The 25,578-nt window shown below is 33.0% G+C and overlaps 1 protein-coding gene across 1 annotated transcript; it reads right to left on the bottom strand.

Annotated features, from left to right (window-relative positions):
* Window positions 1-3,729: 3,729 nt before the first annotated feature.
* On the bottom strand, window positions 3,730-17,587 carry LOC127871176 (uncharacterized). Its single transcript, XM_052413913.1, has 9 exons — window positions 17,004-17,587; window positions 16,497-16,635; window positions 15,714-15,974; window positions 15,321-15,405; window positions 15,139-15,191; window positions 12,572-12,651; window positions 11,046-11,550; window positions 10,710-10,787; window positions 3,730-7,170 (listed from the first exon to the last, which is right to left on the bottom strand). Exons 1-9 carry the CDS (start codon window positions 17,154-17,156, stop codon window positions 6,659-6,661), a joined length of 1,866 nt encoding a protein of 621 aa, XP_052269873.1. The 5' UTR covers window positions 17,157-17,587; the 3' UTR covers window positions 3,730-6,658.
* Window positions 17,588-25,578: the final 7,991 nt, after the last annotated feature.

The following is a 25,578-nucleotide window of genomic DNA, read 5'->3' on the forward strand; positions in this document are numbered from 1 at the left end:
AACTTGTGTTTTAGGATGATTTTCATTTTCTTGATTGTATGAAAACCATTCTCAAACAACACTTAATTTACTTTTCTACTATCCTAAAATACTTTATTAAAAGGCGTGTTCAAACAACTGACAGATTTCGTATTTCCCCAAATTTGCAGAGTAAATCATTGGGACTCAATGCTTACAAAATGAGCTGATAGGTTCCGTATAGATATCAACATCAATTTGCATTTTCTGTAAAATCAACGCATCCCTACTTCATAAATATACTTAATATACTTCCTTTAATTTTACATGCTGTTAGTAATTCTAACCAATTTCGCTGGGACCTCCATGTTTGCATTTCGTTTTTCTATTACTCAAATGTTTACGGTGCTGATAATTTACGGTTTTACAATAATTTGGACACAATAATGTTTGAGATTTAATTCGCAAATGCAGTCTGAACGTCTGAACTAATATGTATGATAGTTAAAATAGTAATAACTCACAGATGTTATAGTATTAGCATGTAGTGGAAAAGTCTAAGTAGAAATTCTAGAGGTAAAAATATCTTCATAAAACTGTTCATTTCAATCTTGCCGATATAAAATAAAATTTAATTTGCATGTTTGATTGTGCCCCACCAAAGCACTTTACTTTGTAAGTGGTCGATCTTTTTTCATTCGTGAGTTGATTTCTGACTGATTATGTGTAACTAATTATATAACTGGCATAAACCCCTGGTATGGAACTGATTTGTTATCACGAAATGTCAATAATCCGAATTGTGCACAATCTATTACGGGCTTTGCTCTCGAGTTTTGAAACAATCATTATGTCATTTGCATAGCATGTACATCGTTATCTAATCGCGAACAATCGAAAGGTTTGTTAACTTTTTATTGAACTAATTTACACCACATTTGGGTGGGGGGGGGGGGCTGCTACCCTCATTCCACTAAGGAATATTGTTTAATGGATAGTAGCATTGGTCCAGATCGGACAAAATAGTTTTTCATTTAAACGTTGATTAACAGAGACGTCGTTCATTACTGTTTTTCTTATAGAAGAGAAATGATACAAATCAACGGCCACAAACATGATTAATTGGATGAGGTCAACTTCTTCTTAATTTATAGTATAAAATGTTTCTCTTTCCTGTTTAATTTTAGACACTGACTTGTCGCGATCCCTGAATGATTCGGACGTGCACTGCGCCATGACAGCTGGGCTGGTGGCCATGGCAAACAGGCTTCATATCGCTTTTACGACCACGCAGCCCAGACCGGAAATGACTAACCGGTATCCTTACCAATCGTTCCTTAATTCACTTCTGACAGCTGGTTAAAGTACCAATAAGATCGAGACCCCGACCGTTCCTTTTCGTTGACACATTGTCTCTGAAGTGCGAGAACGAACAATTAGTTTTCTACGCCATACCCCCGGCAATGTTTGCATGGTGGAACAGAGAGGATAGGTCCTAGATTCTGTATTAACTAAAATATTTTAATGAGCGTGATGAAACAAAGGCAATCAATATGTTTAAAATTGTATTGCAATTAAATGCCGGGATGGCTCAGCGAACGAACTCGGCGTCCCTTCTGATATAAAACTTAATAAAAAGCGATCTCTGTCGTCAACCACAAACCTCTTTCGGGACTTACAAGGAACTGATATTAAAACACCCATACCACAGTAAACAACAAATATCTTTAATAAAGAATATGTATATTTTGATATTGTAAATAACGTTTACAAAGAAAACTTTCTAAATAATTAAATTCAAAACAAAGAATGAATTGCATTTACGTTTTGTAGTTGACAGCCGCTAATCCACCGCACGAAATGTTTCGTAAGCAGTGAATGCTTATTTGTCTTTACAATGTTTTATTCGTATTAACCCAGTTAACAAATAAATACATAGTGCACATCACATTTCATTTGAATTTATATACACTCATGTATGATGAAATTTTCAGAATTCAATACATATATGACGGATCTTTTACATATATGTACACGTTACAACTGCGCAAATGTATATTTGTATATAACATTACATAATTATATAGTTTAAGTATCATCAGAGGGTAAATTATGTATTCAACATTAGTTTGCTTTTTCACTATATGGTACATTATTATTTCACTCAGACGCAGTTTCTGTCTACACATTTAGATGAAATATTTATAGCTCTTTCAGGGTTCAAACGAAAATTCTTACCACGATAGGGTTTTCCAAAAGAAAGTTTAAACAATCAGACAGTTATTAAAGTGATATTATGGGCATTTTTCACTGTTAAATTTAGCTGAAAAGAATTAACAGGTCAAAGAGTTAGTTAAAATGTGGTAACTGACCAATTATCTGCAACTCATCTTGCTACCAGTTGTTTATTAAAAAAATATTTTTTATTCGATATTTTACATGTCTCACCCTTTCATCTAAGCCGAAATGATCCGTAAAACAAAATTGTGTCTTTGTGTCGTATGAACGAATTTGCACTAAAACAAAATTTAGGTTGACATCGTACATGCATGATCAGTTGTCAAACGAAAGTACTGTTGATATTCAAATGCATTATTTTTCTCTTTTCGGGATATTGTTTTAGTATGTTCATGCTGCATTAACAAATATAAGTGTATATGAAGTGAAAGCACCAAAAATAAACAACGGTTGCGATAGTTACCTATAAACTGTTAGATGCCCATAATATTACTTTAATAGCAAACAGTCAAATATCGCGAGCCTTTTCTGGGACGATTTCCAGGCAGGCTTACCGCTTACTGACCTTGTTATCCGCCAGATGAAATGCATTACGTTTAAAGAAAGAGCACAATGTTTTGTGCTGCAATAACCAATATTAAATAGTGTTTGAAATTCAATATGAAAGCATGTACTGGTAATATAAAGAGAATAAAAGGTTACTGTCTGATCTTTTGTAATATATCAGGCTTAGAATAATATAACGGCGAGGCTTGCCGAGCCGTTATTTTATTCGTGCCGAGCCTGATATATTACAAAAAGATCAGACAGTAACCTGTTGTTCTGTTTATCATACCTCTACGTCCCCGATTTTTAAGATATAATGTAAAAATCGCTAAAAAGCTGCAGTTTTAGCGAGAAAGAATAAGACTTGTGTAATTTGACGGGTTAATAATGACGTATGAGCACGCGCGCTTAAGATTTGTAAAACATGTTTTTTTGCTGTTTGTGTTGCATTTTGTGTTTAAAATATATTACATCTTGGTATCGAATTGTTTGTTTTGTTAAATCGCATTCGATTTTACTTACAATGATTGCTTTATAGTTGATTCCGAGTAATATGACCATCCTCCACGCATGCCTGTTATAAGAACATTATGTTGACCATGATATAAAACAATATATCAGGCAACGTTATATCAGGCAGATATCAATGCGGTGGTATGATAACAATTATTATTGTAGTTTTATCAGCATAGGAGGCAATAGCGAAATAAAATAGGCGTGTGCAGATGATGCAAAAAAAGAGAATAGGCTGTTGATTAATGTCAATTAAGGTTAAAACCTTGGTTGGACAGGTAAGCCGAATGTAAGACCTGTGTACGTCGAAGGTTTTAACCTTAGTAATTTCTATGAATAATAATAAATAAAGAAAAGTAACAACGTTGTGTATTGGTGTAACAAGCAATTCGCCATTTTACGCACATCTGTTAGCATCAATGTGTCATGATAAGGCGAATAGAATGTTCAGATATAGTAGAAAACTCCTAACACTTTGTGTTGTGAAAATGTATTTACATAGACAGGCTACTAAAGAAGCATATATAAGAACATAATACAAAATACTAGACAGGCAATACAACATCAACTTATTGCGCATGTTTGCATACATCATAACGTAAAATAAAATAAACCACAACTCAAATAAAGATTTGATTTAAAATATAATAAATGCATCAACATTATTCAAATTTACAAATACCATATACAACGTATACATTTACAATTTTAAAACTCATAAAACTCATAGGAACATTAAAAGAAATATATTACGCATAAGTACACGTATACAAAGTGTGAGACGGGTTGTGTCCAATGAAAATTATTACTCTCCCTTTTCATTATCAAAGAAAGTGAAGATTTAGGTTCAATGATCAAATCTCTTGTAAGTTCATGTCCTTTAACTGGAACAAACTTCTTTCCTCCCAACGCTAGACCGGCACGACTCTGGGTTGACCTTTGACACGTTTTTGGCAATGACTTTTGTGAGCATTTTCAGCATGTCGAACGGTCTTTTCTTGTACTTATCCTTATCCTTATCCTGCCTAAAATGAGGCTGTGCAAATCGCGTATCATCCAAGAGCCTTCTGCCTTGTTTCTCCACGCGATCGAGCCGGTTGGGGTAGCATAGAATACTAGGTGATAAATCTCACAATCCAGTGAGAGGGGTTCATCCACAATATTCTGCTTTCGTTTTACCTCGGCATTCATAAGTGAAACAGAACGAACATCAACTTCTATAGCGTCTTCAATCGATGGCTTTTGTTTCATACAGCAATGAAGGTATATCTTTAACCAGGTTCTGATTCTCTGCTCCATATGCTTCCATCAGTGCATTTGCGGTTACTTGCTGATATATTTTATGGCCGTTGTGAGGCGCGTTTGCAATTTCGGTTTCTGACTTCCAGTGCTTATATCACACATATGTCAGCATCGGTATCTTTTGATAGATCATAAGTAAATGATTTCAGTAACTTGTCTGAAATGCATTTATTGGTACTGAGTATAACACAACTATTTAATGAAGAAAAACCTAGCGCAACTAAAATGAGCATTTTCAAGGCAAACAACAAAGATAAACGAGTCCACTTACAACTAATATATTAACTAAATTATATACATAAATATGTTTATTATGTACAAACATTTTTTAATAAAATTGTTAACACTCTCTAATAAATTGTTTCCATTTACCGACATGTTGTGCTCGTGTTTTTGAGTGTTAATGATGATCAATGTTTTTATAGAGTATGCGTTATAGAGTAAACAGTACGAGGATTATATCGGCCAATTTACAGGTATAATGTGACTAATATGGGACGAAAAGCGGTCTTACGTAAGGTATATACATAATAATCTATCCAATATTATTGTACGATTAGTAACAAATTGTCATGGCCCTCATGAACTGTGATTGAACAAATATTTGCAAACGTGTGAACTTAAATGCCTATACAGAATACGATGTCTGTCCTGAACAAATCAATGAATAAAGTAAAACTGTTGACCATAAGAACCAGAAAAATATGTGTGAGCAGGTTCAACATTGGTTAAACAAACTGGAATTATTGTGTATTAAATTTTACTAAGATGATAATTGTCAGAATAAATAACAGGATCAACAACATAAAGCACAAACGCAAAACAAAACAAGAATAACTAAATAGATATAAGTATACATATCTTACGAGAGAAACACCAATGTTTTTTGAAACGGAGCACAGCGAAAACAATTAACACAAATAAAGCGTATTTCCATGTTTTAAGACTTTTGATTTATCGTACCCTATTTTGGGATACAGCTCACATGATTATTTAATATCCCTTCACAATGAACAAACGTAATAAAATACAAAGGAAACGTGTTAATATGCATAATAAAATGACTAAATTGTATTATGTTAACAGACGAAAAGAAATACAGGATTATAATCGAGTATATACATTAAACATGTAACTTGACTTTATTGCAATAAAAAGGAAAATAAAACATAAAAACTAATTTAAATGTTAAATGTTAATTAACTCGAGAAACATGCGATACTGTAAACTCTTGAGAAAGAAAACCGACGTCAAATTTCGTAGTAAAACAATAAATATATATGAAAAAACTAGGCTAAGGCCTTGATTTTTAACTATTTATATATATTCACACATATCGCCAGTTACGGGGTCTCCGATTAAGAAATAGGTCATTGGGTCCCCACTTTAAAAACATGTATCTCCATACCCTTTTTTATCCGATATTAACACGAATTAATGTATATAGGGGTAACCCCATATAGTATTATATATAAATACGTCATTTATTTTATCATACAAGAAATATATAGCAACATTAATTGCGAGGTATACATAATTTCAATTTCAGGACGCGATTGTGGTTTTCGATATAAGACCTTATTGTAACATTTGATTGCATTACCTCCCCTACACCCCCCCTCATAGTAATTAAAGGTGCCTAGAACGCGGGGTTGTATACAGATCCCGTTTATAATATTGACCCCTTAAGTATAGTCTGAAAACTACCGAGACCGCGTAACTGGCACAATGTAATAGTATATATATATTCGATAAAAATCCACATATGGGTCGCATTTATTTTACCCTTTCATTTTCAAATCAGCACGACTTATTCTGTCAGAAGTTGATTACAGAGCAGTCTGTTAATTGTTTCGTAAAGCTCAATCTGCCAGATAATAGTATTGAACGTGAAATATAAACTAACTTTTTGTCGACATAGGCCAAAGAAAAAAGCTCTGGTGTATGCAGAAACATTTGTTTCATTTGTATGTTTAGTGTAAAATACGATTATGAACGAGACATTTTAACAGAACAGACATAAATTGATTGGAATAATAACACAGGTTCTTTAAGAAGAATCTTTAAATATCATCGGACATCACACACACTATGTTTTATGTTATTGATCATCACCTAACGGCGGAAAGATCAAGTCCCGAGTAAGTTTGTGTTCGACAACAGATATAGCCTTCTTTTTATCCAGATTTGTATCATAAGGAGCGTTTGTAGTCCTCAGAGCCATCTTAGCGTTCACTTTTAACAACAGTTTTAGTATATTCACTGGTCGTCTCCCATCACACTTCTTAACAAGTTTGTTTAGGTAATACAGCATCCAGGAGCCCTTCTCTGTGTTCCGCCACGCCAACATGCCCGGGGGTATGGCGTAAAAAACAAGTTGATCGTTCTCGCACTTCAGAGAAGGTGTGTCAACGAAGGGGAAAGGTTTAAATTGGGGACTCGACCCAAGAGGTTCATCAACGAGCTGAGTGGAAGTGAACTGAGGAACCATGTGTATCGCGGATGACTCATTTTCGGCTGCAGCCGGGAAGTCGTCATGAAGATGTACAGGGCCACGTGCCCAGCTGTCCATGGCAAAGTGCACGTCAGAATCGTCCAGGAATCGCTGGGTCTCTGGAATTTACCATGAATTGTAAAAACAGTAGTCTAGTAGGAACGGACGTCCACGGTGCATGATTGGAACCTTTTTTTTTAAATATGCTGATATTGTTCTACATTGTCTTGGGTAATAGAAAATGTTTGTTCCCAAGAAAACTTTTATGCCCACGGGGTCTTAATCCAAGATGGCCACCAACATGGCCGACCAAAAACATAGTAAATACCGTTTTTTTTGCAAATTACTCAAACACCATATATTTTCCATGATTTTGGTAAGCTTTTAAATTTAAGCAATTGAGAACATATTATTTTTATTAAACAAATAAGTTTTTTGGTGAAATATTAAACATTGTATGAAAAAAATGACTATATCAATGAAAAAGGTATAAAAACCCATGTAATTTTGTCCTTATGAAATGTTTCAATTTGTATCTGAAAAACAGTTTAGATACAATTATTATCCTAACTACATTAAACACACACCTATGGGGCTAAGGAATATAAATTTATAATATCTCATGTAAATATGATAATATAAATGCGATTTGTAAGACAAGAAAAATGGGTGGGGTAAATGACAAATCAAAAAAGAAAAAATGCCTAATGTGCATATTGATATATTTTGAGATAAACGATTCTTGCTAACTTGTTATGTTTATGTATTTCGATCTTTTTGATACTTTTAAGTGCATGCACATTGTTGTTAAACATAAAATTCATTTTCTCTTTAATATAATAGTAAAATAAAGATAAAAATCATTTATCAACAAAGGGTGTAGCATCTCTTATATTGAGCTCTAGTAGTATCAGGGGTTCACGCTGCATGATTCTAAGATTTTATTTGAAAATGCTGATGATAATCTACACTTTTGGGGGTAAAATATTATTTTTGTACCCAAGATACTTATTGATCACATGGTTTCTAAAGCCAAGAGGCTTCCAAGATGACTGCCCATTAACCTATAAAATATTGTGTTTGCACAAATTGCATAAACAACATCTAATTTGGACCGTTTTGGTTAGCTTTTTAATATAAGTAATGTATTACATATTATTAGAAAAAACTACAACAATTTACTGTTTTTTATGAAAAATATTACATGAATATATTACATGAAAATATGATTGAGTACACGTTAAATTGGTACACAAAATGGTTGTTTTTGCGTAGGACATTTTCAAGTATAACCTGATGAAATTAACATGTCAACTGCATATATAAACCATAAAGAGACTTAGGAATAATATTATATATTATTGTATGTGAATATCATCCATGATTATTATATACAAGAAATAAAAGTGGATGGGGGCAAATGACAATCTGAAGACAAAATGCCTAATGTTCATGTTGATATATTTTAAGATAATTGATCATTTTAAACTTGTTATGTTCACGGATATATGGATTTATTTTCGTACTGATTAGTGCCTGTACATTGCATGCAATTAAATGCTAATTTCACTAACTCATAACAGTATTGTTAACAAAAAGGAAAAAAAGATCATATAATTGTATGCACATAGCTTACGCATTCAAATCGCATTTATTAAAATCCCTGTCGAAACAAAGATTGTTATTTTTACACACAACAAATCTTCTGAATGCACTGCATAATACACAATTGCGAGACAAACTCTTAGTCTTTACTAATTAATAACGTTGCTATAATATTCTTGTAACGTATTCTTTCCTTTCTACGTGATGATAGGAAACATATTGCATTCAATCAAGTAAATAGATTAAATCTAATTAACTTGAGCAACCAAACCAGTTGTGCGTGTGTGTTTTTTTTAAGTTTATGAAATCCTTCCGCGCCTGAGGCTGAAAAATGTGTGGACCCGGAGTTGGTTCCATAACTTCTACTAAATTAACTCACTGGACCGTTCTTAAAAAATCAAATAGGAAACTAATAATAAATTGTAAACAGAGGTTATTAAAAAAAACGGAGTTAAAAGAGAAAAGCAAAATATTACACGACCATTTCATTTTATTGATTCATTATATTTGAGAACTATGCATATAACTAACATTTTTGGTGCGTCCCTTTGTTATACATGTAGATTTTATATGGCAGAGGATCTTATGCACACAATACCCTTTATAGTATATTTATTTTACAACGTAAGTAATCAATGTAAGTAATGGCGACGGTTTAAACAAATCGCATTTCAGTCAAATAAAATAGACAAAACCGCCTACTTTCAACCACAATAGCTATCTTATAATAGCTCTATTATCAAATATGTCAGGTTGGTTAAACGTCTTAAATGGGTAATCGTCTAATTTTTCGTGTTCATTTTATATCGACTTTAATGCAAGATAGCTTTAAATATATCACCTGTTTATGAATGTTCTAGATAATCTCAGATAACATGTTTGTAAAGCGATACGCTGTCTTTATACCATGCGCACATATTTTAATTTTCAACAAATAATTCTACTTAATGGGTAGAATTGAATACACCTATTTTTTTCCTATGTCTAAAATACGCGAATATCTGTTTAAATCGAGAATTTTTTCTAGTATTTTGCGCATACATATTTTAACCGATTATATTTTAAAATCAATAATTTAAAATATTTTACAAATTGACTGTATTTGCTATCATTTAACACATTGAATGTAAGTTATTTAATAAGAACCCCCTGCGTTTAAGAGTTAGTCGGCACATGTGTAACCATAGGCGATGATTGAGTTGTTTGCATAAGATATTTTAACAAAGCATTTCCATTAAGTTTCCTCATAACGTTAAAATATCGATTGCCGCCTTTTTAATAGGTCGATGATCAAGCTGGTATGAATAAACGATTTTTCGTTCAATGAATAAGTGTATATATTCGTCTTTCAAATAATGAAAACATATATTATGAATCTCAGAAAATAGTGTGTCATAATTGTTTTTTTTACCGGCCTTGCGTCATGGGATATAGTTTGTTCTAGTGAACCAAGATGCATGACTGTGTCTGCTTTCACTAATTCAGGGTCTAGGATCACCTTATAATGTGGGGTTCGCATTTCAATATTACCGGACGTATAGGAGCCGCTTTTTCCCCGCTATTATTTTTACATTTTGAATATATTGCATTGCATAGAAGACAAATTTTGATATAATTTCTGTAAAAAAACATTACGCAGTTACTGTTTTTAGTGACACGAAGTCAAAATTTGACGTATTTAGAATAACCGGTAATATACAGCACTTGTCCCCATCCATTTGTAAAGATGTCCAATTTTAAGCACCCATTTTCTCAGACTCATTAATTAAAAATACACGCGCTACATATGCGCTATTAATATCTAATTATAGTATACCAATGAGCTGAACTATATGAAAAACAAAGACATTAAACTTTCTTATTGACGCGTTTACCTCTCGTTAGCACCGTGTGTAAACCACTCTAAAACTGTGATTCTGAATCCCGTTAACACTAGTCGATCTAAGAATAACGGAAACTACGGAGTCTTAAAAAGCTGCATTCTATCGACTCAATTGAGCTAAAACAAATACGCCTACAATTATATAACTGCATGAGTTGTTTATGTACCTACCTGCGTTGCCGCCACAAGTTAGATCAGGTGCTGCCTTTTTTGACACCAATAGGTCAGCACCGCTGTCATGTTCTTCACCTAGGACAGAATTTACATAAATTCATGAACATCTCGAAATGTAAATAGGGGTTTTACCGACTGAACTAAAACTTGAGTGATTACATTGATTAAATACGTTGAAAATATTTGGCATGCCTACTTGAAATGATTAAATGATTTTGTAATTACCACAGAGTATACATTTGCTATATTTATCACTCACTTGGTTCTATCCATTCAATTATATTTGTGTAAGTAGAAACAATAATAAATCAATAATTAAAGTGATTGACTTACCTCTACAAGCTTGGATTATGAATAATTTTGGTTTGTTTTTTAGGGACGGGCAATTGTCGTCGTTGAACATTTCAGTTATTGTGCTGGTGAAAATCCATCTGTCGTCTGAGCACACAAGGGCGTGGTCACACTTTCCTTCAGCTTTGGGGTTCGGTCGTTCTAACCCGTGTGTGCTAAATGCTACGACAAGCATGTTACTGTCCGAATGGTCGAGACACATCACATCTTCGAGTAACTGTTTCGTTTCTGTGAAGGACATATTTGTTGTTTTTCCTTTATAGACCGTTAAACGAAGTTTGTAGGCAATGTTAGATAAATACGCTTCATCTTTGTCTGCTCCATGCCTGAACGCTTGGCGCTTGAACGTTTCATTAACAATGATGATCATATAGCCTCGGTGATCGCGACTGAAATCGTATGGGTCAACAAGTAAAACATCCTGTTCAGGACATTTGGTATTTGAAATTCGACCAGTTTGTGAAGATTTGGTCAGCTTTTGATCGACCTGTAACGGAAAGAAAAAAATGATATGTTTCTGTAGTGGCGTCAGTAAATTCTCAAGTAAACACTGTAGAGGCCGCAGTGCCACATTCTTCTTGGCCGACCCCGTCTTTGCTCACTTTCTCTTCGCTTTCACGTACAACTGTAGTACATGTGTTAATGTCAGTTTCTTGACCGTTAAAGGGACTATTAACCCACAAATTATCACGCTTTTCGTCCATACGATATTCTTCTACATAAGCATTGTCTTTTAGAGAACCATGTTGATTTGTAAGACGATAAAAATCGGTGGGGTAATTATAACCAATGTTGCTGGGATCGCCATGTTGCAATTCGTTTTCTATGACTATGTTGTTTACGATGCTGATTATTTACTGTTTTACAATTAATTTGGACACATGTTTGAGATTTAATTCGCAAATGCAGTCTTAATGTCTGAACGAATATGAATATTAGCTGAAATAGTTATAACTCATAGATGTTTTTGTATAAGCATGTAGTATTGCTAGTGAAAAAGTCTTAATAGAAATTCTAGAGGTGATACTTTTTACTGATCTTTTTTTAACTGTTCACGTTCGTTTTGCTGATATAAAATGAAATTTAATTTGCATGTTTGATTGTGCATCAACACAGCACATGACTTTGTAACTGGTCGACCCATTTTTAATTCTTGAGTTGAATTCTAACTGCTTTTGTAACTAATTAACTAATTATATAACTTGCATATAGCGCTGGTATTGCACTGATTTGTTATTACGAAATGTCAATAATCCGAATTGTGCACAATATATTATGGACTTTGCTCTCGAGTTTTGAAACAATCATGATAATGATGTTGATGATTATGATGATCAAAACAACAATGATTATGTCTACGATGATGTTGATGATAATAGCAATAACAGCGTTATTTATATTATTGCTTTTACTTTTGACACCTTCGATGATGGAAGCACTTTAACTACTTTAATAAGATCTTGACTTCATTCAAACAATAAGATTATAAAAACGTGTATATGATATACCCCACTCTCCATGCCTTGGCTGTGTCCAACGCCAATGTCCCGTGTACCTCGATAGAGGCTGGCTGTATAAAATCGAGACACTGATAACATAAAAATGGATATAATGAAGTATGTATTGGCTGTATCAAATAACGGAAAGACAGAAAACGTTTATGCAATAAAGTTTGAGCTGCCTTTGACTCCATGTTGGTAATATTAAACTTGTATCGCGTTGACGTAAATGACTGTGGTGAGACTCTATTGTTATCCGAACAGATCTTCCTCATTGAAAACTAGAACACTTGCACTTATAAATTATATATTGAAAAATGTAAATCTTGTTTGACTACAATGACTGCAATAACTGTTTGGCATACATACAACATATTAACAAATAATGCTTAATATTATAAATGAAACACACATCAACATTATAATGAGCAGATACAGTTAAACTGTATGCACCTGGCGATCAGTTGCATTGTAGAGCAAAATCACTTTTTTAAATATGCGACATCAGGAACAATTACTTGATACTGCTGTTAATACAAACAAAGTTTAAAACAAGGGCTGTTTGTAAAACATGCATGCCCCCCATATGGGCTGTCCGCTGTAGTGGCAGCCATTGTGTGAATAAGTTTTTTGTCACTGTGACCTTGACCTTTGACCAAGTGACCTAAAAATCAATAGGGGTAATCTGCGAGTCATGATCAATGTACCTATGAAGTGTCATGATCCTAGGCAAAAGCGTTCTTGAGTTATCATCCGGAAACAATTTTACTGTTTCGGGTCACCGTGACCTTGACCTTTGACCCAGTGACCTGAAAATCAATATGGGTCATCTGCAAGTCATGATCAATGTACCTATGAAGTTTCATGATCCTAGGCGTAAGCGTTTTTGAGTTATCATCCGGAAACCATTTAACTATTTCTGGTCACCTTGACCTTTGACCTAATGACCTCAAAATCAATATGGGTCATCTGCGAGTTATGATTAATCTATCTATGAAATTTCATAATCCTATGAGTATGCGTTCTTTAGTTATCATCCGAAAAATCATTTTACTATTTCGGGTCACCGTGACCTTGACCTTTGACCAAGTGACCTCAAAATCAATAGGGGTCATCTGCGAGACATGATAAATCTACCCATGAATTTTCATGATCCTAAGCATATGCGTTCTTGAGTTATCATCCGAAAACCATTTTACTATTTCGGGTAACCGTAAGCTTGACCTTTGACCTAGTGACCTCAACATCAATAGGGGTCATCTGCGAGTTATGATTAATCTATCTATGAAATTTCATAATCCTAGGAGTATGCGTTCTTTAGTTATCATCCGAAAAATCATTTTACTATTTCGGGTCACCGTGACCTTGACCTTTGACCTTGTGACCTCAAAATCAATAGGAGTCATCTGCGAGTCATGATCAATCTACCAATGAAATTTCATGATCATAGGCGTATGCGTTCTTGAGTCATCATCCGAAAACCATTTTACTTTTTCGGGTCACCGTGACCCTGACCTTTGACCTAGTGACCTCAAAATCAATAGGGGTCATCTACGAGTCATGATCTATCTAACGATAAAGTTTCATGATCCTTGGCGTATGCTTTCTTTTGTTATCATCCGGAAACCATTTTACTATTTCGGATCACCGTGACCTTGACCTTTGACCTAGTGACCTCAAAATGAATAGGGTTCATCTGCGATTCATGATCAATCTACCTATAAAGTTTCATGATCCTTGGCCCAAGCGTTCTTGAGTAATCATCCGGAAACCACCTGGTGGACAAACCGACAGACCGACAGACCGACCGACCGACCGACCGACAAGGGGCATAAATATTAAATATTGCAAAACATGATAACTAGATATAAAAAGATAGCGTATGTCGCATAAGTTAATGTTTTGTTACATAATATATAGGTTAAAGGTAAAATTTCAATATGGATATTTACCTTCGGTTTATTATTATTTTTATCGCAAATAATTTAGATAATTTAATACAAAAACTATAAAATCCCTACATACCTCTTCCTTTCGAATGCTTATAAAATCCGTTGTATAAAATTAAATTCTACGTAACGCTTTGTTAGAAATGTAACCTTTGTAGCTGTCAAAAACGCATTAATCTGTGTTTAAGTTAAGGTACAAAACAGCATACAGTTGAACGTTACATATATATTGTACGGAATGGACTTAAAAATGGACATACTGTTCATTTTATTTTTGTAGGTGAATAGAAAAGAGTGTGTGTGTGATTCAATATTATTCTATATTGTTGACACAAAATAATGTGAGAAAGTCTTAAGTACGTGTATTTAATGTAATGTCTTTGTGACATACTATATGTGCATAAATTTCAATACAATTAACATGTTAAGTAAAACAAGATGTTATTAATTTTTCTTACTGAGGTTCTTGTTTGTAATACAGAGAAATGTTTAACAAAAAAGTATATCAAATAAATGTTATTCTTAAAAATAGCGGTATAACTCTGTGAATGTATTTAATGAAGGCGAATTTCATGTGTGTTTTATAATTGACATCTGTTTAGATACAACACGTGGTAATTAACTCACCCGAACTGTTTCTGGAAAGTGGAGATTGCAATTCATGATAATCATCAGATGAGCTTTCAGAATGTTGTTTGGGTAATTGAAACATATTTAGACAAGTTTTGTTTTACTTGCTTTATATAAAGTTTCATAAAAGAGTACATAACACATACATGAAAGTATTTTGCATAATGAAATTGTATAACTTTACCTCATTTTCTTGGTTTATTCGCACAAAGGATTCATTCAAATGAATTGATTTGCAAATTGTCAACAAGGATTTTCCGCCACCTGTAATTCCAGTATTAATAATTTACGTGTTATGCAAAATAACACAATAGCGCCTTCTTAATGCTTTTGATACAAATACACAATGAAATAGGAATATAATAACTTAAAAGAACTCGAATTAACAACCAACGAACACGGAAGCACCAAGGGTATAAATATGCAATTTAAATCAGTACAGTCATCATAAATGAGTATATTAGCAGAGAAAAAGCAGGTACCCTTAAATGTTAATAAACATTGATAACTGACCGTATTAAATACACTCATATAAAGATTGCTTCTGCTTCTTTAGACAAACAAACGTATACCTCCATCATTATTTCGCATGTGTAAGAGTGTCTCCACAATAGATGAAGGCTTCGAACTGAGGAGCTTCGCCAACTCCTCGTCAACGTCTTCCTCTGCCGATTGCAGGAGTGTGGCCAGAGACGTCAGCGGACGTATATCCATCGCCACTGTAATCGCATTGATTGCTTTCTTCAAGTCTACTTCACAGACCTTCAAGATTTCAGATCCTATGTCTTGACCATCGCAGATTACAGAAATGCGGTTGTCGCCACTGGGAAGATCTGTGGAAGAAATGGCATTTTTATCTGCATTTTTATCAGTTTTGTCGAAATAATCAAACTTTACATTTCTGTTTTACCTCGTTCAATAAATTCGCCAAAAATTTCGATACTTGTAATTATGAAGAAAAGAGGTCTATAATAATTAATAATGTAAACACTCACGTTTATGAAACCAGTAATAATTTCGAAGAAAAAGTAGTACAAGTATAAAAAAACAACATTCTTTAATTGTATGATAACAGACAGTCGTTGCGTTCCATTAGAAAGAAACAAACTAAAGCTCCATTTTTGAAATAAATGATAACTTATACAGGCTTTAACGCATATTTGCATTTACTACGGTAGGTCAGCTTTAAATAAGAAGATACTCTGGCCTTCTTTAATTGATTGTTAAAAACGAGGAGACCGACGTAAATGTTATCGAAAAAAAGGAAACAAAAACGAATGTATCACTCTACATGGTGATTAAACTAGTAGCATATGAAAGGGTTTTACTTTAAAAAGAAACTTCAAACATCGTACCTCCAGTCTGGAATGCCCAGACGTTCGTGAGGACACGCGTAGCCGGAAGCTCTTTGTCAGCATGTCGCACTACAACTTTCTGGAATGATGTCTGCTCATTTTCTTCATCAAACATCAAGATTATTACCTCAGTCGGCCCCTGAATTATCGATTAAAACATAAAATGGCAACACATGGCAAATCTCAAAACGTTTTTTTTATTTCAGTATTTGGAGATCAGGAAAATTAATATGATTAAGGTTTACCAAATTGACCTTTTTCGACACACATAATTACAAAAGACAATATTTGTAAAGACACTGAACAACGATTTATAAAAATAACAAATGAATAATTAAACGAAAACAAAACTTGTAATTTCACAATTACAAAAATGAATCAATCGTTTCAGAAAAGTTGATATATTATTTAATGAAGTTAAATAAAACTAAAAGCTTTTAAATAGAAAGTTCTAACAAATAAATAGGAATCGCAATACATATTTTAGACAAACATTTTGATACTTACAGATATAATTTCTGGCTTGACTATAAATCTGTTTGCCTGTAGAGGCAAACACGGCCCATCAAATTGTTCCACACAAGCAATTACATCATCACGAAATTTTTTATATTCATTTGTGCCATATCTAGCAACTGAGAAATAGCGATCGCAGTTCATGCCACAATAATTGACCACTGAATCAAGTTGGCTTGGTGGGCATGAAAAAAGAATTTTCACATTGACTGATGATCGAATAATTTTGTCAGAACCTCTTTTTTAATCTTCTGTATCGCTTCGCAACCCTTAGGCGTCAAAATTATCAATATGACGCCATTTTGTTTGCTGTCAACGTGAAAGTGTATGTCAGTAAATAAAACAATGTTAGTCACACATTTTCCGGGGAGATTATTCTTTATACTATCTACGATACTTTTACTGTCCGGCGCGCACACAACAAACACGCGAACCATTTTATTTAGCCTTTTTACATAACATCAACACAGTGAAATCGTAGTTCACACACTACATAGTTCGGTTTTACCGGAAGTGAACATTGATACAATGGTTTAACACTGTTTTATAATGTGAGCGACTGTTGCTGAGTGTGAACAGTGAGGGTAGTTTTAACACAGTATCAATCCGGAAGTTGATGTCATACACAATGTTAGCGGCTATCGCTATCTGTCGTTATACATATTGTTGACTTTGATAAGTTCAGGTGTATTTAAATCGCAACAAGGTTTGAGTGTATCCAAATAAAGTTTAAGAAGTATTTCTTTTATAACAGTATCCAGATTAAGTTAGCAAATCCAGATTATTTGCAAACTTTTTATTTATTTATTGAACAATTGTAATGAAATTTTGCATATTTGTAGGGGACATTGAGTACATACATATAATTGGAAAAAAAGAGTTAAAATGTTTTTGGAAAGTAGACTTATTTGATGCTAAAGTAGCCATCCCCCGTAGGATCCCAACGGAGTTTTGGCTCCCCCGTTAAGAATTGCAATTCTTCTACGGGAGTTTTTTCCAGACGGGAGAATTTTTCCTATATTTTACAAAAAATGTAATTAAAATATTATGCTTTGTTTACTGTTTCAATGTTTACAAATACACATGCTTAAGTCATACTTGTAAGAAATATGTACTTAAATAAAAAAAACAAAGTGTTTGTAGATTTTCTTCCCCCCGTGGGATTTTTACGGGGGCACCCGCCAGTCTCCCATTTCCATTAAACTCCCGTGGGAGGTTTGACGGGTCCCCCGTCAATCCCCAATTTTCAATAAACTCCAATGGGAGTTTGACGGGGGTCCACGCCCATTTACAAAGAAATCCCATGGGTGTTTGACGGGGGAATCAGACTTCAATAAACATTTAATACCCATTGCAATATATTCCATTGTATAAAGACACCAACTTAATTAAATAATTGATGTTTTCTTTTTAAGGTGTCAAAATCAATTTATAATGATTGAATTTTCTTAAATCAGTACCAAAATTTATGTTGAATAAAATGTCTATTTGTTAAGAGATTATACCCACATATCGATATTTCTGTAAAGATGAATTTAAAACGTTCAATAATTTTGAAAGACTCACTGTATAAAGTGACTTGTCTCGAAATTATATTACATTTACCTTTTGATAATCCAAACGTTGCTTTTATCCATTACTGTGATGATAAATACAATTCAGAAAGACAATAACATTGGAAACATACTGATTGTCATTCGGACTTGTATTTCTTTTGTTGTTTATTCCTGTGTTACAGTTTTGAAAGTTTTTTGCTCGAAATTTTGCTTGGAATAGCCATGACAGCTCATATAGCGCATGCGCAGATTGTATCTGTCGCAGTGTAAACATTGCATGAAAGGATGATCAAATACACAATAAATGATTCGTTCATGAGTAACAACACTAATGCAATTGCTAAAATATATACTGATCATCATTCGATTTTTTTCAAAGAATATTATCAAAACAGCAAACAGTTTGGATCCTTATGAGACGCCACATTCTGTGGCGTCTCATCTGGATCCAAACTGTTTGCACAGGCCTTCAAAATTCGGTTCCTGCACTGAAAGTTAAGAGTTAAAAGTCTAGTCAGTTTATAAGGAATGCTGGGGCACACATGGGTTCGATCATGTACAGCCTTATGCTCAGTATGGATATGCCTAATTATTTTACCTTTTAATATATATTTTTCAAAATTTTCTTATATTTGTATGCATGTATAATTCAATGGCTTAGTGACAAACAATTAATTAAAACACTTCTCTTATTAATAAGGAAAAATAGGTTAATCAGTGGAACAGCTTTAAAACTGACAAAACCATTCCATTTGATAAATAAATAAGACTAGCTAACTCACCAAAAATATTCAAAGTATAAAAATAATATTGGGCTTATTTTAATTACATTTCCATAAGATAAGAAAGTATGAAAGAATCAAAGTGCTGGTAAAACAATAATTATGTAAACTTTCTTATACTGATAATTGAACAAAATAAAAAAAAGTACTGTCTATTACACAGATGATTAAAAGACATTGTAAAGGTAAATTTGAATACTGTAGTATTAATAAAAATAGTAATAGTATTTACTAACACCATTCAGCATGCTGTATTGAATTATTCAGATAAAAATGTAAATTGAGAAGGGTTTTGTGCATGGACTGTAATTATTTGTACAATTTATTATTTCTTAAACAATGAACAGCTTGGCATTTCTCTGAAATAACATTCTCTAGATTCAATTAAATATAACAAAGCACATGATTGCTTTCTTAGTTTCTTAAGTTTCAAGAATGTCCATGGTTACCAGTCAAATTGACACCAGTTACCAGTGTTGTGTATTAATCCATACAGAACGGTGTCATGGAGTTTATGGCTATTTGGTTGTTGAATAGTGCCTTATCTTTGGATATATCACAAGATTATGGTAGAACACTGTATGGTTTCAAGATAAAAGATTATTCCTAGCCCAATTAAATCAACAAACAATCATAAAGTGTATTACTATCAGACCAGTGCCCTTGCTTAGCTAACCAAGGGGTGCAGTTCCAAGTCCCACCCAAGGTCTCACTATGCCCTACACCATGCTCTTGTGTGGATTTTATCATATGATTATAAAGGAAGTTGTATTTATCAATAAATTAATATAAATGTTCAAACTGAAACTAGTTTTATTTATTTTTTTTTATTTTTTTATTTTTTTATTTTTTTTTATTCAATATCATACATACAATGTAAACATGTATATGAGCATACAACACAGTGATTGTACAAAGCAATAAAGTTCAGACATGTTATACAAGATATGCTAATATATATATATTTTTTAGAGAGAAAAGAAAAGAACAACAGAGACATAGTTATGAACAATGATGAGTTGTATAAAGTCGGAAGAAAGCATACTGGACTTGTGTGTTTTGTTGTATATTCACAATGATCTTGTCCGATTGAGAAAAAAAAAATAAACAAAACTATTTTAGAGGGATAAACTAACATTAGAGTGAAATGTATATTAGTGGACAAAACATTATGAGAATTTAATCCGATTCCATTTTTGTTCAAAGATTTGTAATGTGTCATTACTGAGGGCTATTTCTTTCTCAATCTGGATTTTAGTTTAAGACTATGGACAAAACAATTAAAATTTGGTACTTGTTTTTTGTACTTCATGTTTAAGATAAAATATTTCATCAATATAACCATAAAATTCACAATATTATTACAGTCTATTGATTTCAATGAGTTAATTCCGAAACTTACATCTAAGAAAGATAGTTTAATGTTTAGTTGATGTTGTTCAAGAAAAGATATTAATTGATTCCAAATAGGCTGGATGTGTTTGCACTCCCAAAAAAGATGTTCTATAGTTTCAATGTTTTCACTGCAGAAGTCACACAGATTTGAGTTAGATAATTTGCATTTATAGAGATATTTATTTGTAGCTATAATTCTATGGATGTATTTATATTGAAAATTTCTCAGTGTGCTTTCAATTGTTGCTTTATATGGCATGGTAAATATGTGTTTCCAATTTAGTACATTTTCTCCAAAAAGGACTTGCCATTTATTTTTGATTTTGGAGTTTTCTGTAGGGTTTTTAATTTGTAGTGTGTAAAATATTTTATTTGTTTTGTTTTTTCTTCCAAGTATGTTTTCTACAAATGTTGTTTAAGTACATGGTGTATTATTTGTATTGATTTCAGATTTAATATGTATGGGTATGCTTTTGATTAGTGTGTAGTACTTCAGAAAATTATTTGAAGGTATTCCGTATATGTAGCATATATTATCAAAAGAGTAGAAATCCTTAATTCTGTAGTCATATAATTGGTCGACATATTTAATGCTTCGTTCAAACCAGTCTTTATAGAAAAACGTCTTATTGTTTGACGTTATGTCTTTATTATTCCATATTATTGTTTTACTGCTGGTTTGGGTTTCTAAATTATGAGTGACATCACTCCACGCTGATAGAACATCAGACAGAAATATGTTTTCGTTTGCAATTTCATGTAAGATAGTATTGCTGATGTTACATTCAAAGAGTAAGGAGTCACCATATTTTTTTAGGATTTTCTGGTAGAATAATTTCCATTTACTCGTATTGGTACTATCTAGGTATCTTTTAACCCAGCTGCATTTGATTGCATTCAAGAATGAGTCAATGTTCGTTAATTGGATACCTCCATTTTCTACAGATTGAATTAGCTGAGTTCTTTTTATTTTATCAGGCTTACCGTCCCATATGAAATTAAATATTGCTGATTTTATATCGTTAATAACATCAATTGGTGGATTTGGGAGAACTGTAAATACATATATTAACTTAGGAAGTGCAAACGTTTTCAATACTGTGTTTTTTCCAATAAGTGTAAGTTTACGATGATGCCATGATTTTAAGCAGTTTTTAAAATTCTGTAATTTAGGTAGTATGTTTTTTAGAACTGTATCCTTTTCATTATTTGTGAAAGTAATTCCTAACGTTGTGGCTTCATCGGATGTCCAATTAAATTTCATTTCTTTATTATATTGAACATTACTTTGTTTTAATTTACCTACTCGTAGCACAGTACATTTACTTTTGTTTAGTTTAAGACCCGATGTCATTCCGTAAAGGGTTAGCGACTCTATAAGGTTATGGAAAGAATCGTAATTGTCATTTAAAAAATAAGTTGCATCGTCAGCAAATAGGGATTGTTTGATTTCTTCGTCAGGTTCTAGTGATATGCCTTTTATGTGTTTATTTGATTGGATGTGATGTGATAGATACTCGATGCAAATAATAAATAGGGATGATGAGAGTGGACATCCTTGTCGAACCCCTCGTTCGATATTAAAACTGTTTGAAAAGAAGCCATTGTTAATGATTATACTGTTAATATCGGTATAGAATAGTTTGACCCATTGAATGAGACTTTCACCAAAGTTCATATTTTCTAAGCAAGAGAACATAAATGAATGATCAAGCGAATCGAATGCCTTTTCAAAGTCTGCAAAGAATATTAGACCAGGATTATTTTAATTGTTGAAATAGTTTATGCATTCTTGGATAAGACGAACGTTTTCACCAATGTAACGTCCTTTTATGAAACCAGATTGAGATTTTGAAATGATTGATGGTAATATTTTTTTTATTCTGTTTGCTATACTTTTAGTTGCAATTTTATAATCATTGTTAAGTAAACTTATCGGGCGCCAGTTTGATAATGATTCTAAGTTTTTTCCAGGTTTTGGAATAAGTGATATAATACCTTGTTTTTGTAGCGTAGTTAAGTTGTCGTTGTTAAATGAATAGTTAAGTGAATTAATTAGATGTGTTTTTATATCATTCAAGAATATTTTATAAAATTCGATTGTGATGCCATCAGATCCTGGGCTTTTGTTATTTTGCATTTCTTTTAGGGCTAATCCACATTCATATTCATTAAGCAATCCGTCGCATAGTTGTTTTTCCTCCTGGTTTAAAGCGTGATGTGTATTTTTAAAAAGGGTGTTATTTTCAACATTTTTTCTTTTATAGAGGGTTTCGAAAAATAAACGTTGTTCTTCTAGTATTTGAGTTCTGTTTGTTATATCTTTGCCATTGACTACTAATTTGTGTACAGTTTTTTGTTCACTTCTTTGTTTTTCAATGTTTGCGAAATATTTTGTATTTTTTTCATTGTGTTCAACATGCTGTGCACGCGCTCTTAGTATTATTCCATTGAGATGTGTATGATAGATTCCATCTAATATTTGTTTTTTTAATGTTATTTCATTATCAATGTCGGTGGTGTTTGTGTTTGTTTGATGCAATTGTTTTTCAAGTGTTTCAATGGTTTTGATGGTGTCAGTTTCAAGTTTGTGTGTTTCTTTTTGTTTAAATGATGTGTATCTAATTGTTGTGTTACGTATATTTCCTTTAATTACTTCCCATAAGGTGTTTGGGTTTGCATCTTTATTATTTTGAACTGTATTTAATATTTCCTGTTTTATTTGTGTTTGATATTGTGTATCTAATAAAATGCTGTTGTTAATTTTAAAGTATCCTGGGCCTCTTTCAGGTTATATATTGTGGAGTTTAAGTTCAACTAGAGAGTGGTCAGTCATAAATCCTGGTTTTATGTTACATGTGTCAATAATGTTGCAAAGAGATTCAGATATTAAAAAATAGTCTAATCTACAAAATATTGTTGGTTTTGTGTTTGAGTGCCAGGTGAATTTGCTTTCGTTTGGGTATACTGTACGCCAGATATCTATCATATTGTATGTTACAATTATGTTATTTAAAATGTTTCTATTTTTAGTATGAGTATAAAGGTTTCCATTCTTTTTATCCAATAATGGGTTCAGGACAGTATTGAAATCACCACCGATTATAATATTTTTATCTTGGTTATTAATTATAAAGGATTGTAATGTTTCGTAAAATGTGGAATCGTCTATGTTAGGGCCGTAGACGTTGATTAGTGTTATTTGTGTTTCGTGTATTTTGATATCTATACTTGCTTGTCTACCAATTATTATTTCCTTAAAGTTATCGACTGTGACCCCTATATTATTTTTTATCAGAAAGGCAATGCCTTGTTTATTAGTATGTTCTCCACTGAGATAGATTTCTCCGTCCCATTCATCTTTTAAGGTTTGTGCTAAAGTAGGTGTCAAATGACATTCTTGTAAAAGGCATATACTATATTTTTTTTCGTCTAACCATTTGAAGATTTTTATTCGTTTGTCTTTATTGTTTAATCCTTTAACATTTAAAGTACATAATTTAATCATTTAAGTGGGTGGAGGGTGATGTGAATGGTAATTTGTATGTGCTTGTCCAGTAAGTTTCTATTTTAAAATATGTCCAGTTGCTCTCTATAATAAGACATAAGATGTTCATACAAACAAATAAAAATAGGAAACAAAAATAAGGGATACAAAAGAATGAATATTCCATATAAATGAATAAGAAAAAAGAAATAATCACAAAAGAGAGAAAAAATAAAATAAACGACTTGTCAGCAATAAAGACAAAAAAGCGCACTTCCGTACACTGGAAATACGCAAGTTAATTAAGATTGTGATCTGAGAGACAAAAACGTATATGTATAACACCGAAGATTGGTGTTTTAATTTAATACTAATAAAACAATAAAAACTATTACTTTGTGTATGAGGGGTCTTTCGGTGCGTATGTTTTCGTGTTTGTGCTTGCGGGTGTGTGCGCGCGTTATGACACGCGTGAAATGCGCGTGTGTTGTGCATGTACGTGTAAAAGGGTGTGCGCTCGGGTTCGTGTGCGCGCGCGCGTGTGTGTGTGTACGTGTATGTGCGTGTGTGTGTATGAACGTGTTTGCTTTTAGTTTGTGTGTGTGCGTGTGTGTGTGTGTGTGCAAGTCATACATAAATGAACAACGCAAAAGCTTAACAGTTACAAACTATACACATTTAAACAACAAAAAGGGAACACATATAGACACGTAAAGAAAACGTTCTAAGTACTCATGCATATTTTTTTGTAAAGCATATACCCATCAAAAATACACCTTCAAGTTTCATAAGGAAAAAACTACAATTCTTGAAATATACGGAAGATGTAATAACAGGCAAAGCCATCGATAGCATTTTAAGCATTATTGAGCATTTAAACCTAAAAACGAAAGCGAAATTAGTTTAAGCGCTCTATGCTTTTATATGGAAAAAAACCCTCTCCAAATAAAGAAGGGAAAAATAGAGCAAAAAGTTAGTTTCCAAGCATAATGGTATGTAGTTACACTATTTTTTTAATCAAGTTGAAAATATCCTATTTAGAAGGAGTATTTGTTAAAAAAAAATGTGTTTGATGCAATGTTAGTAGAGTTGAATATCTATAAATGTGTATGCGTGTGTATGCTTGTGTGTATGCGTATGTGTATTCGTGCGCATGCTTGTATGTATGCGTGTGTGTGTGTGTGTGTGCGTGTGCTTGTGTGTGTGATTGCGCGCTCATGTATGCGTGCGTATGTATGTGTGCGCGCGTGTGTGTGCGTGCGTGCGTGTATGCGTACGTGAGTGCTTGTTTGTGTTCGGTTTGTGTGTGTGCAAGCCATATATAATTGAAAAAAAGCAAACAACAA

Source organism: Dreissena polymorpha, chromosome 3 (assembly GCF_020536995.1).
Source record: "Dreissena polymorpha isolate Duluth1 chromosome 3, UMN_Dpol_1.0, whole genome shotgun sequence".
Classification (NCBI taxonomy): domain Eukaryota; kingdom Metazoa; phylum Mollusca; class Bivalvia; order Myida; family Dreissenidae; genus Dreissena; species Dreissena polymorpha.

Bases quoted from the DNA above. Each gene is read 5' to 3' on its own strand.
- LOC127871176 (XM_052413913.1), bottom strand. From the start codon at position 17,156: ATGAACTGCGATCGCTATTTCTCAGTTGCTAGATATGGCACAAATGAA. The intron at 15,192-15,320 runs GTTATACAATTT...ACATTCTGAAAG, and splicing joins AACCAAGAAAATGAGGTAAA to CTCATCTGATGATTATCATG. The intron at 12,652-15,138 runs GTGAGTTAATTA...TTATGTTATCAG, and splicing joins ACTTTCCAGAAACAGTTCGG to TGTCTCGATTTTATACAGCC.